Below are 12815 nucleotides of genomic sequence, written 5' to 3'. Positions count from 1 at the left end.
TTGGATGAAAAAGTGCTATAGAAATAAAAAGCATTAGCATTAACAAGATTAAAACAATTGGGAATTTCTTTTTTTTTAAATGTGCAGTTTATGCTCAGCCTATCATCAGCAAAGCCAGGCCTGATCTGTTGAAAACCCACTTTATTCCAACCCTGGAGAAACTAAAGAAGAAAGCCATAAAGATAGTATTGGAGGAGGAACAACTAAGAGCAGACAGTAAAAGTGATACCCAAGAAGCAGAGCTACTCATTCTAGATGAGTTTGCAGTTCTTTGTCGAGACCTCTATGCCTTCTATCCAATGCTGATACGTTATGTAGACAACAACAGGTGAGAAAATATAGTATTAATAATTCAACAGAATAATTTACTTTGAATCTAGAGTTAAAAAAGATAGAGTGCTATGATCTTAATGGAATGCTGATTTGAAGCTCTGAATATCATATGGGTCTTTAATTGTTAGAATGACATATTTTAAAATTTCACCCATGTAAAAATCTATTCGCTTTATTTTTTTCTTTGCATTTTAAAATGTTTTCTAGGACTGTAACAGTAATAAGAGTGCTTCACAAGAATTCTTAACACTCCCGTGAGGAGAGGAAATAATTGGCATTAAATAGCAAATACCAGTTGCAGCTGTGAGTGCTCAGCACTTCTATAAATCAGATTCCAGAGTCTCAAGTCAAGCACCGAGAAAATGAGGAACATACACGTAATAGTTTGGTTTAAGTGGTTGCCTGGCATTACATAGGAAGTCTTTGGTAAAAGCAGGGACAGAATGCAATTCTCCAGGGCAGCATTCAACTACCTTTGCCATGAGACTGTTTTCTTCTCTTCCTGGATTCCCAAGCTTCGTTCTCACCACACTAGAGCTGGCTGGAAACTGGCATTCCTCTTCTGAGGAAAGTTCTGATATTTAAAAAAAAAAATCCAAAAAAGAATTAAAACGAAATTTTGAAATTTCTATGGAATGGGAATTCCAATTATTTTGTTTAGAAACATTCACAATGACATTTTTGTTTTGACATTTTTGATGTGTTCCCCGAGGATCCTTGAGCTGTCAGGAGTCCTAGGAGTCAGTAAGCTCCAGGACCCTGGAAGCCCTGGGAGCCCCAGCTCTCAGGCCACACCCCCTGGGCTGCCATAGATTCAGGAACATGCACTACTGAGGAGCTGGCAAGCAGGGAGAATTCCACTGGAATTTAGTCTAACTTGTCACATTCCTTCAAAACATTTTAATGTTGATGAATCAACATTTTCCGATGGAAAAAACATTCCATCAAAAAAATTCCAATCAACTGTCTTACACATCTTCCACTTCTGCAACAAATGACACTTTACTACACAACCCTGATTCAACCCCAGAGCAGATCCACCTTGTTCACTGAATGAGGCGGGGGCCTCACAAAAAAAATTGTATATGATCATGTAACTGAAGACTGTATCATAATGCATACAAACAAGGGGAATGACTTAAGGTTGCACAGGTCCTTGGGGATGCTAGAACTTCCCAAAGAAAAGGTCACCAGAATTTTTTTAACATTGCAAAACAATTTATTTTTCCTTGGCCTAATTCTTGGAACTGCCTGATACGTTTTTGCTGACATTTTTCAGAACAATGTAGCCTGATGCAGACATATGGTATGGAAAATTGCAGCCTGATTGGTTTAGGTTTGGTAAAGTTCTAAGCAACTGCAAACAGGGTGTTATAATGGGAAGTGTCAGACAACCTCAGTAATAAGTGGGGCTTACCAGCCCTGCCTATAATACTTTTGCTACGCGGTGCTGCCTCTGGTGGTGACAATTAGAATGATTTTTTGTTTGCTGTTTAAATGAAAGAACGCGTCTAAGTCTATGGATCTCATATCTCTCAGTACTGACCCTCTGGTACCAACCTTGATACCAGATGTGTCAGTGCCTAGAGCTCTGGCATCAAGTGTCTTGGTATCAGAAGCACCTCTATTCTGATCACCTTGGAACCACGTTTCTCAGTATCCAGTACCTTAGAACCAGCTATTTCGGTACCCAACCTATATTCGGTATCAAGTCACTTATCTGTGAGCATGGTACCAGACTCATCTCTTCTTAAGAGATTGAAGATAATGATATCCAAGACACCCAGCTTCTGAGTTATTGGAGGTCTGCCCAGTACTGACCTCTCCCTGTCAGAGACTAAGCACTTCTAATAAAATGCTCCTCCCTTAGAGGAAATGAAATCCTTCTCATCTTCATTTAGCCACAGGAGAGAGTCATCTCCCACCCATCCATCTTTCCCCCCTTGGGTAGCCCAAAGAAAGTCAGGAAGGGATTCTTGAGAGGATTCTGAGAGGTAGCAGAAAGAGACCTGGAACTCATAGGCAGCATCCCTCCTGATACCAACTCAGTGTTCATAACCTTACTAACCATGGCCCTATGGGATGACCTAGGGCAGGGGTTCCCAAACGTGGTTCACGGCTTGTTCAAGGTAAACCCCTGGCAGGCTGCGAGATGCTTTGTTTACCTGAGCATCCGCAGGTACGTCTGCTCGCAGCTCCCAGTGGCTGTGGTTCACCATTCCCGGCCAATGGGAGCTACGGGAAGCAGTGCAGGCCGGGCCACCACTTCCTGCAGCTCCCATTGGCCGGGAACAGTGAACCGCGGCCACTGGGAGCTGCAAGCGGCCGTACCTGCAGATGCTCAGGTAAACAAAGTGTCTCGCGGCCCGCCAGGGGCTTACCCTGAACAAGCCATGGACCACGTTTGGGAACCTCTGACCTAGGGTGTGCAGTCAAATTCTAGAATGCTTGCATCATCTGCTATTTCCACAGCTAGATCCCCCTCCTCAAAGAAGCAGAATAGATCATCCCAGCCAGGTCAGATAGTACAGCCTGGGGTCCTTGTGGTAGAGGTGTAATAAACCACATGTTATTTGGAGACTGACTGATATGGGCTCAACGGGTAGTGATCAACGGCTCGATCTCTAGATGGCAGCCGGTATCAAGCGGAGGGCTCCAGGGATCGGTCCTGGGGCTGGTTTTGTTCAACATCTTCATTAATGATCTGAATGATGGGATGGATTGCACCCTCAGCAAGTTCATGGATGGTACTAAGCTGGCGGGAGAGGTAGATATGATGGAGGGTAGGGATAGGGTCCAGAGTGACCTAGGCAAATTGGAGGATTGGGTCAAAAGAAATCTGATGAGGGTCAACAAGGACAAGTGCAGAGTCTTGCACTTAGGGCAGAAGAATCCCATACATTGCTAGAGGCTGGGGACCGACTGGATAAGCGGCTGTTCTGCAGAAAAGAACCTGCGGCTTACAGTGGATGAGAATCTGGATATGAGTCAACAGTGTGCCGTTGTGGCCAAGAAGGCTAATGGCATATTGGGCTGCATTAGTAGGAGCATTGCCAGCAGATTGAGGGAAGTGATTATTCCCCTATATTCGACACTGGGGAGGCCACATCTGGAGTATTGCATCCAGTTTTGGGCCCCCCACTATAGAAAGGATGTGGACAAATTGGAGAGAGTCCAATGGAGGGCAACGAGATTAGGGACTGTGGCACATGACGTATAATGAGCGGCTGAGGGAACTGGAGTTATTTAGTCTGCAGAATAGAAGAGTGAGGGGATTTGATAGCAGCCTTCAACTACCTGAAGGGGGGTTTCAAAGAGGATGGAGCTAGGCTGTTCTCAGTGGTGGCAGATGACAGAACAATGAGCAATGGTCTCAAGTTGCAGTGTGGGAGGTCTAGTTTGGATATTAGGAGAAACTATTTCACTAGGAGGGTGGTGAACCACTGGAATGGGTTACCTAGGGAGGTGGTGGAATCTCCATCCTTAGAGGTTTTTAAGACCCAGCTTGACAAAGCCTTGACTGGGATGATTTAGTTGGGGTTGGTCCTACTTTGAGCAGAGGGTTGGACTAATGACCTCCTGGGGTCTTTTCCAACTCTAATCTTCTATGATTCTATGATAAGTATAACTTATGCATAAAGAGGTTGGTGCATTCCGAATTACATCACACCAGTTGCTCGGTACCTTCCCAGTCTTCTGAATACTTTGGCAGATCAACTCAGCACACACTTCTCAACAATAACTCATGGTCTGTCAAATATTAAGTCCAGAACATCTTTCTTAAGTGGGAATTCCCGGAAATAGACCTGTTTGCCACACACCAGAGCAACAAGTGTCAAACATTTTGTTCCAATGGGGATTTCAGTCCAAGCTCCCTGACCAGATACCTGAACACTGGGACTGATGTATGCCTTTCTACTGATTCCCATGATACAATGGTTCTGAGGCAACACACAGGTCTGATGATTATGATAGCTTCAGCATGGGCCGGGTAGTACTGGTATTTGGACCTAATTAACATTTCTGTGCAGCCACTGAATGCCTTGCCAGCTCTTCCTGACGTAGTCTCACAGAATAATGGTTAGACCCTGCACCCAGATTCAACCTCCTTACATATAACAGCTTGGATGCTAGTTGGATGAGATCCACCAAAAGAGGCTGTTCAGCTGAAGTTCAGAATGTTCTGTTCCAAAGCAGGAAAGCCTCAACTAGATTGACTGTTTGCTTCTGTTTGGGGATCTCAGCACCATCTGTCTTGCTTCACAACAACCATTTCTGCAATATTGGACTATCTGCTAGCCATGGTACAATCTAGACTTTCTGTCAGCTCCATATGGGTCTATTTAACAGCAATATCTGCATATTACACTCTATCTAAGACCATACCGTATTTTCCCACCCTAAAGTGGTAAAGTTCATTAAGGGCCTCATTCATGTTTCTCCTTTTGTTTGCCATCCCCTTCTCTCCCTTGGCACCTCCGTATAGTACTAGCAGGATTGATGTGTCCCCATTAGAGCCTTTAGCAACCTATACCATCTGACAATGAAGGCTGCCTTTTTAGTGGCCATTATAGCAGGTCAAAGAATAGGGAAGATTCAGGCCCTCAGAGTGGGTTGCCTTACATACTGTTTCATAAGGACATGGTCACACTCAGGCCTTATCCCAAGGTTCTTTCAGAATTCCATGTAAACTAAGTTATATCCCAGTATTCTCCCCAGAGACTCACTCTTCCTCAGGGGAACCTAAACTTCACATATTTTAAGGGCACTGTCATTTTACATCGACAGGACAAAACTATTCAGGAGCACCCTGGACTATTTATGCCCTTTTCAGAGAGGGTTAAAGGGCAGGCATTATCTCTTCAGAGACATTATCTAAGTGGGTCTACGACTGCATAGGAACATGTTGAGTGCTAGCCAGGTTATATCTACCTAGCCCCTTTAGAGTTCATTCCACTAGAGCTCAGGCAGCCTCTGCTGCTGCCTGTTTTGAAGAATTTCCTTGTTTCTGAAATCTTACTCCTGGAGGAATTCTGTGCCACTGGGCACTGGCAACATTCATGTCCCCCACAGAAAATAGATTCTGCCGGAGAGAGGCTGCAAGTACACCTTTCACCCACCAGGGGCTGCTTTGGCCCCAGAACAGAGGGCAGCTGGCTCATGGGCCAGAGCAGCCAGCCATGGAGAGGGAGGGGGCAGTGGCTATGTTCCTCACAGCATCCTGCCTGCAGGGCCAAGTGAGGAAGCATGGGATATGGTGGGGACAGACAGAGCAGGGCACTCAGCGCTGCTGGGGTCACATAAACCATGAGTAAGAATGGCTAGTCGGGGCGGGGGGGGGGGGGTCACAGGACCTAATGGGGTGACAGCATTGAGCCAGGAGCTGAATAGGAGTGGGGGTGATGGGACACATGGGGATGGGGGAGGAGGTGGCTGAGTGGGGGTGCAGGGACACTTGGGGACAGGGGCAGATGTGCCTGACCGAATTGGAGAGACTAGGGGTCAGCCAGGGTCTGCATGGGGAGGCTTCCCAGCTCCCTAACAATCTCTCTTGCACCTCCCAACCCCCAAACCTGTTCCATACTTCTCCCACCCACACTCAACAACCCTCCAGGTTCACTCCCAGGCAATTACTTCCCTCTGCCTCAGCTCCTCCATTACCCCTCCCTTCCCAAGCCTTTGCACTGTTTCTGAGGGGTGCAGGAAATGAATTTCGGTATTGTAGTTTAAATGAATTATCACTCAAAGTTCTGTATTAATATACCTATTAAGGAAGCTATTTGTCAAAAAAAAAAAAAAAAACATTTCCTGAATCTTTTTTGTTACAGACATACTTGCTGACAGGTATTTTGAAATAAATTACCAAAAATAATTGAAACTGGTATGATGATATTATTTTGACAAATAAAATATGCAGAATTTTAAAATGTGCACAGAAATTTTAATTTTTGGCACAGAATTCCCTGAGGAGTAAAATCTGTAGGGTGGCTACATAGATCTCAGTCCACACCTTTACAAGACACATTGTTAGAGACTTCCAGATCAGAAGCTCACTTTGCTATGGCTGTTCTGGAATCAGTGCTTAAAAAGGATTCCTACTACCCACCTTCAAGCCAACAGACAACCACTTGTCAATCACCAAGCATAGAATTCCTGGGAACAATCACTTGAAGAAGAAAGAACAGTCACTTACTTACTGTACAGTAAGTGGGACTGTGAGATATGTTTTCCAGATGGATTCCACAAACTGCCCTTCTTTCCTGCTACTATGGAATCCTGCCCCTCCAGGGTTCTGTATTGGTGAGGGCACTGGGGAATGGTTAGGCCCATTCTGCCCTTTATGCTCTCGGGTGGAGGGGCATGATGTGGCCCAATGAACACTGTTGGCCAAAAGAATCTGGTCTCACACAAATGGGGTGAAGGTGTACCGAGAGTGGAATCTATTTGTGCAACATTATCTCAGAGAACCGCAGTACTATAAGGAAGTAACCAAGCTAAGTAGCCATTCTTTTCTGCAACCCAGCATCTCCACAGTTCTGGATGTCCGTGCTGCTCTCCTCTCTTTGCATCTCCCAGAGGCTGATCAGCGTTTGGCGCCGCACAGTCTGGTCATGTCCCCACTGCTTCTGCTTGCTGCCAGACTGCCTCTGCAGCAGCAGACAGTGGCAGTTTCTTCTGTTCCCTTCCTTACTCTTTCTATGTTAACTTTTCTGCCCCGTTTTTTGGGGGCAGTGGGGAGCAGTGTTTTCCTTCCTTGGCATCCCTCCTCCTCCCTGAGTCAGTTAACCCTTTGGTGGTTTAACCCTCCCTGAGGTTCCACTGCAGCATCTCCCTGCTGGCTACTCTGCCCCTTGCAGGCTTGGCAGAGCAGCCAAGCAAGCACCACGTGAAATCTAAGTAGTGTTCTATGTGTGAGGCAGCCTTCCCAGGCTTGGCAATGATGAGTTGTTCCCAGTGTACACCCAGTCTTCTGTCCCTAACTCCAATTATGAATCAGATGGGCAAGGGGGGGATGCCCTACCCCCTGACACAGCAATGAGGGAACAATGGACCAGGAACCCCAATGCAGAGCAAGAAGAGGTTCCAAAAGCGAGGAGAACTCTGACCACTCAACAGAGAGGCTAAATCCTCAGGATGACCCCCGCAGAGCAGAAAGAGGGGACAGTTGTGGGGCCACAAGTCCCCCTCCCTAAAGTGGGATCTTAGTGTTCTGGGAAAAGAAATAGGGTTTCTAATCAGCTCCCTTTTCTCCCAAGCTGACCAGAAGGGCTCTGACAGTGAGTGCCCCCCACTTCCCGGTGGAATGGGACCCAATGGGGGGATTCCAAGACAGACCTCACCAGGCCCTAAGGAGAGCAAGCCACAAAAAGGCCTCACCAAAGCTGAAGCAGAGATTCTACACTCCCAAAGTTCACAGAAAAGGTTAAAAATCCTAATAAGGGTACAAAGGAAAAAAAATGGAAAAATAAAAATCTAGGAGATGAGAGTCCTCTGACCCACCTCCTCCACTGAGGAAGGTGAGCTGTCTCGCTCTGAAATCTCTCTGGGCAGGCTCCTGCGAGTAAGTTTCAGAGTAAATTTCTCCCCTCAACATCCTTCCCTGAGGCTGAAATATCTCTTCAGTCCTTCTTTGAGGAGGTGATTAGTGTTGAATGGAACGAGCCTGATAAGGGCAAGCACATTAACAATAGTGACCTCAAGATCTAGCTGTAGCGTCCCTCGCCAAGGATATGGTTATTCCCTCAGAAAGGGAGTTCCTCATTAATGACCAGGGATAGAAAGATGGAGACCACTCTCAGAAAGGGCTTTGAAGCCTCCTCCGCCACCCTCCCAGCATCTCTGGCAGCCATATGCTTTGCAAGAGCATCTCTTTCATGGCTGGAAGATCTCAAATCCCTTAAAGACAGAGATCATGCTGACTTTGGCTCCACTTTAAATACAGTCTCCCTAGCAACAGTGTTTGTCGCTGATACTTTAGAGGATGCAATGAAATTCTCAGCCTATGCCAGGGCCTCCAGCTCAGTAGCCAGATGCCACTTATAGCTCCAGCCCTGGAAGGTGAGATGTTCACTCTACTCAAGTGCTATGCTTGGCCAAGTTTACAGGCTCCCTCCTTTTTGGAGAAAGGGGCTAGATACGGTGTGGCTGACATGCAGCAAATCTAAAGTGTCTTTCTCTTCCCCTCCAAGTGCCCTCAAAAGGGAATATAGATTAGCCTTCAGGGAGAGAGGCATTCCTTTCTCTCCTCGTCCTCACAGAGGTACCAGAAAAGGGACGGCAGATTCCCCAAGGGAAAACAATGGAATCAAGGTCCAGGGGTAAAGTCAGAGGGACTTCAGCCCTTGCAAAATCCACTTTGACAAAGATTGCGTAGGCTTCCCTCCAGAGCTGAAATGGCAGGATTTTCCATTTTCTAGAGGACTGGTTTTCAATGACGACAGACAAGTGGGTCAGGAAAATAGTGAGCCAGGGATACTCCATCAAGATGCGGGCTGCACCCCATCCATTCTTCATCCAGTTACCCATCTCCAACAACCCCATAAAACACAATCTGATCCAGAATGAAATATGTCATCTTCTGGATATGGGAGTCACAGAGAGTGTTTCAACAGAAAAAAACGTTTTCTTGGTTCCACTTCTGCTCCATCTTCATAAATTATTTATATAATGGCATAGAGAGTACACTTATAAAGTTTGCTAATGATATAAAGCTGGGAGGAGTAGGAAGTGCTTTGGAGGATAGGATTAAAATTCAAAATGATCTGGACAAACTGGAAAAATGGTCTAAAGTAAATAGGATGACATTCAAGAAGGACAAGTGCAAAGTACTCTATTTAGGAAGGAACAATCAATTGCACAAATACAAAATAGGAAATGATTGCCTAGGAAGGAGTACTGCAGAAAGGGATCTTGAGGTTATAGTGGATCACAAGCTAAGTATGAGTCAACAGTGTAAAACTGTTGCAAAAGAAGTGAACATCCTTCTGGGATGTATTAGCAGGAGTGTTGTAAGCAAGACATGAGAAGTAATTCTTCTGCTCTACTCCGTGCTGGTAAGGAATCAGCTGGAGTATTGAATCCAGTTCTGGGTACCACATCTCAGGAAAGATGTGGACAAATAGGAGAAAATCCAGAGAAGACCAACAAAAATGATTAAATGTCTAGAAAACATGACCTATGTGGAAAGATTGAAAACATTGGGCTTGTTTAGTCAGGAGAAGAGAAGACTGAGGGGGACATAACCTTTTATGTACTTGAAAACTGTTATTACAGAAGGAGGGTGAAAATTGTTCTTGATAACCTCTGAGGATAGGCCAAGAAGCAATGGGCTTAAATTGAAGCAAGTGTAGTTTAGGTTGGACATCAGGAAAAAACTTCCTGTCATGGTACTTAAGGACTGGAACAAATTGTCTGTGGAATCTCCGTTATTGGAAGTTTTAAGAACAGGTTAGACAAACATCTGTCAGGAATGGTCTAGTTATTACATAGTCCTGCCTTAACTGCAGGGGTCTGCACTAGATCACCTCTCAAAGTCCCTTCCAGTCCTACAGTTCTATGTTTTTTTTATTCTATGATTCTTCATTGTATAGAAGTATATGGGTGGTATCAGAACCTCAAAAGGATCAGCAAGTGGATGAAGAAAATGAAGTTTCAGATGGAGACCCTTGCCTCTATGGTGTCATCCCTGTTCTTGGGGGACTTCTTGACTTAAGTAGTTCTAGCAGCTGCATAGCTCCATATCCTCATGAGACCATGCCACCTCAGACTTCTGAGGTTAATCTCCAGCAGAAAACATTATCAGTAGTGAACACTTCCATTTGGCGAGGGTTCTTACAAATAGGTTACTGGTGATAATAGCCAGACTCAGGTTGCAGGAAACTTACCTGTCCCCTTTCCTAGATGACATCCTGATCAGAGCTCCATTGCAGTCAGCTACAGGGCCACCTCCCAGATGTTGAATCTCTTCCAGGTGGACATCATCTTCATCAGTACCAAGAAAAGTTCTCTGGTTCCATCCAGGAATTTATTTTCTTGGTCCAGAGCTGCAAGAGACCTACCATAGCCTTCAACTGATAGGACTCCTGGTGTCGTGCATAGGGATCACTCTATTGGCACCATCATGCATCAGAAATCTTCAAGTCTTCATACTAAAAGTCTGGGACCACTTCCCAGAAAACAAAAGATCAAGTATGGTTTCCAGCACAGGTGTTCAACTCCTTACAGTGGTCGTCAACCCTCGACAATGTCCGTAAAGGCATGCCCATCTGCCTTCCAGATCCTTTAATCCTCACAACCAACACCAGCCTGGAGGGCTGGGGAATTCATTTGCAGACCTAAACAGCCCAGGGCCTCTGCAGCCAGGATGAAAAAGCTCACAGCATAAACCTCTCAGAGCAGTTAAACTAGTTCTGAAAAGGTTCTAATCCACCCTAAGGCAGAACAATGTCTTGGTCAATCAGACAGTACAACTGTGATTGCATATTTAAACAACCAAGGGGGAAATGAAGAGTCTGACACTGCACATGTAAGCAATGGAAATAATGAGGTGGGCAGGACAGCTCCTCTTTTCCCTTAAAGCGATCCACATCAAAGGGGACCTGAACCAAAAGGTTCAGCAGGCATAGAGTCAACAACTCTGAGTTGTGCCTGAATCACAAGGTTTAGACGTTCCTTATCCAACCTGTTCACGAACTGTACTAATGCAAAGAGGCCAAAATACTTCACAAGGGACAGATGCTCTATTGCTGAGTTGGCCACAGGGCCTACTTTGTCTTTCCACTACAGGGGAAGGTGGTCCAGAAAATAAAACAGATGACGGTAATACTGATAACTCCTTATTGGCCGAGGAGACCTTGGTTCTCAGACCTGATAGAGCTGTCACTGGAGCCCACATACCAGTTTCTGTGGAGACAGGAGATGGCCTCACAAGGTCCTCTTCTTCATCCAGACCCAAAATGGCTTCAGCTAACAACCTAGCCATTGAGAGGGAATCACTAGAAAGTTTCGGTTTGTCCTCCAGAGTCATTAAGATATTGCTTTTTGCCTATGTGTGTGTATCAACACTAAAAGCACACTCCTCTATCTGGTCTATATTCCACAAGTTGTGACAGGAGCATAGTGCAAATGCCAGAAATCCAGGAATTCCAGCCATTCTGGAATTTCTCCAAGGCGGTATGCTTGTTCCACAAAGACAAAGTGGTGGTCAGGATACCAGAATTCTTTTTTTCCTAAGGTAAATTCCACCTTCTATGCTTCCCAAGAGGTTGTGCTTCTTTCTTTCTATACCAAACATCATCCAACTGAAAAGTCGTGGTGTACCCAAGATGTCAGAAGAGCACTGAAAATCTATCTCAAGCATACAGAATCCGCAAAAAGATCAGGCTCCCTATTTGTGTCTTTCCTCCTGAAATGCCAGGAACTCAAGGCTTCCAAGTCCTCCATTGCTAGGAGGATTAGACTATGTACTGTGGAAGCCTACAAAATCATCAGAGGAAGTGTCCCAGAAGAGATAAAGGTGCACTGCATGAGATTCTTAGCAACCTCCTGTGTCCACTTTGGAAATTTGCAAAATGGTCACTTTGTCTACAGCTAACACCTTCAGTAAGCACTACAAGGGGGACTTTCTATCTCCTGCAGAGGTGGCCTCCTTTGGCAGGAATACACTTCAGCCAGTGGGTCAGAAATAATACAGGTGAAAGCAAGCTCACAAAGAGGGAGGTAATTCTTTCCTGCTAAACTTCTGTTTCATAACTCTTCCTATGTCTCTTTAACTGCTCACTATTTCCCAGATGTCCAGAATTGTGGGAGATACTGGCCTGCAGAATGGAAATTGGAAAATTTCTTACCAATAATTTCCTTTTTGTTAGCAGCATCTCCCACAATACTGGACATCTCAGCAGATATCCTCTCTTTGCAGTTTACGGAGGCAGATCAGTGTTTTGGCTCAGCCCTGCTACTCTGCCAGCTGTCAGATGAGTATTCCGAAGCTGTAAATCTTGCATAACATTATAAACACTTATTCCTGAAATAACAAAATAACTACATTAGACCAAGAAAGATGGTGATATGGTAACGATTCCACTTGATATTTGATCCTTGATTCATGAGCCATCCAGGGTGTGTAGAATTGTGGGAGATGCTGCTAGCAGAAAGGAAATTATTGGTAAGAAATTTTCCATTTCCTTAATACACAGACTTCACAGTACAAACACATGATGTTTACCATAATGGAGTTCTAAAAGTGAAGGTTTAGGAAGTGTGTTAAAAGTAGATTTTTAATTCTGCCAGCAAGTAGTCATTCAGGCTAAGAGAAGCAAATTGTTTCAAGACCAAAAAGGTAGGATAAATAGGAACCTTCCAGCCCAGTCATGTCAAGGGCACTCCATGGATCTGTAAATTGTTTTAATTAATGTTCTGAAAAGTGTACAAATAGTAATTCTGATAGCTTTGACATTTGACACAAAGAAGAACGGAGAGAGCCC

The 12815-nt window shown here is 44.9% G+C and overlaps 1 protein-coding gene across 17 annotated transcripts in view; it reads left to right on the top strand.

The window, feature by feature from the left end:
• RYR3 (ryanodine receptor 3) overlaps positions 1-12815 on the top strand; it is a 551551-nt gene that overhangs the window by 423163 nt on the left and 115573 nt on the right. For all 17 annotated transcript variants that reach the window (XM_054027214.1, XM_054027212.1, XM_054027213.1 and 14 more), the window contains one exon: positions 88-328. In XM_054027214.1, coding sequence (XP_053883189.1) covers positions 88-328 — 241 coding nt within the window. The remainder of the gene's footprint in view (positions 1-87; positions 329-12815) is intronic.

This window comes from Malaclemys terrapin, chromosome 4 (assembly GCF_027887155.1).
Source record: "Malaclemys terrapin pileata isolate rMalTer1 chromosome 4, rMalTer1.hap1, whole genome shotgun sequence".
In the NCBI taxonomy this organism is placed as follows: domain Eukaryota; kingdom Metazoa; phylum Chordata; order Testudines; family Emydidae; genus Malaclemys; species Malaclemys terrapin.
The sequence above is the reverse complement of the archived record's forward strand: the minus strand, read 5'-3'. Positions and strand labels throughout refer to the sequence as shown.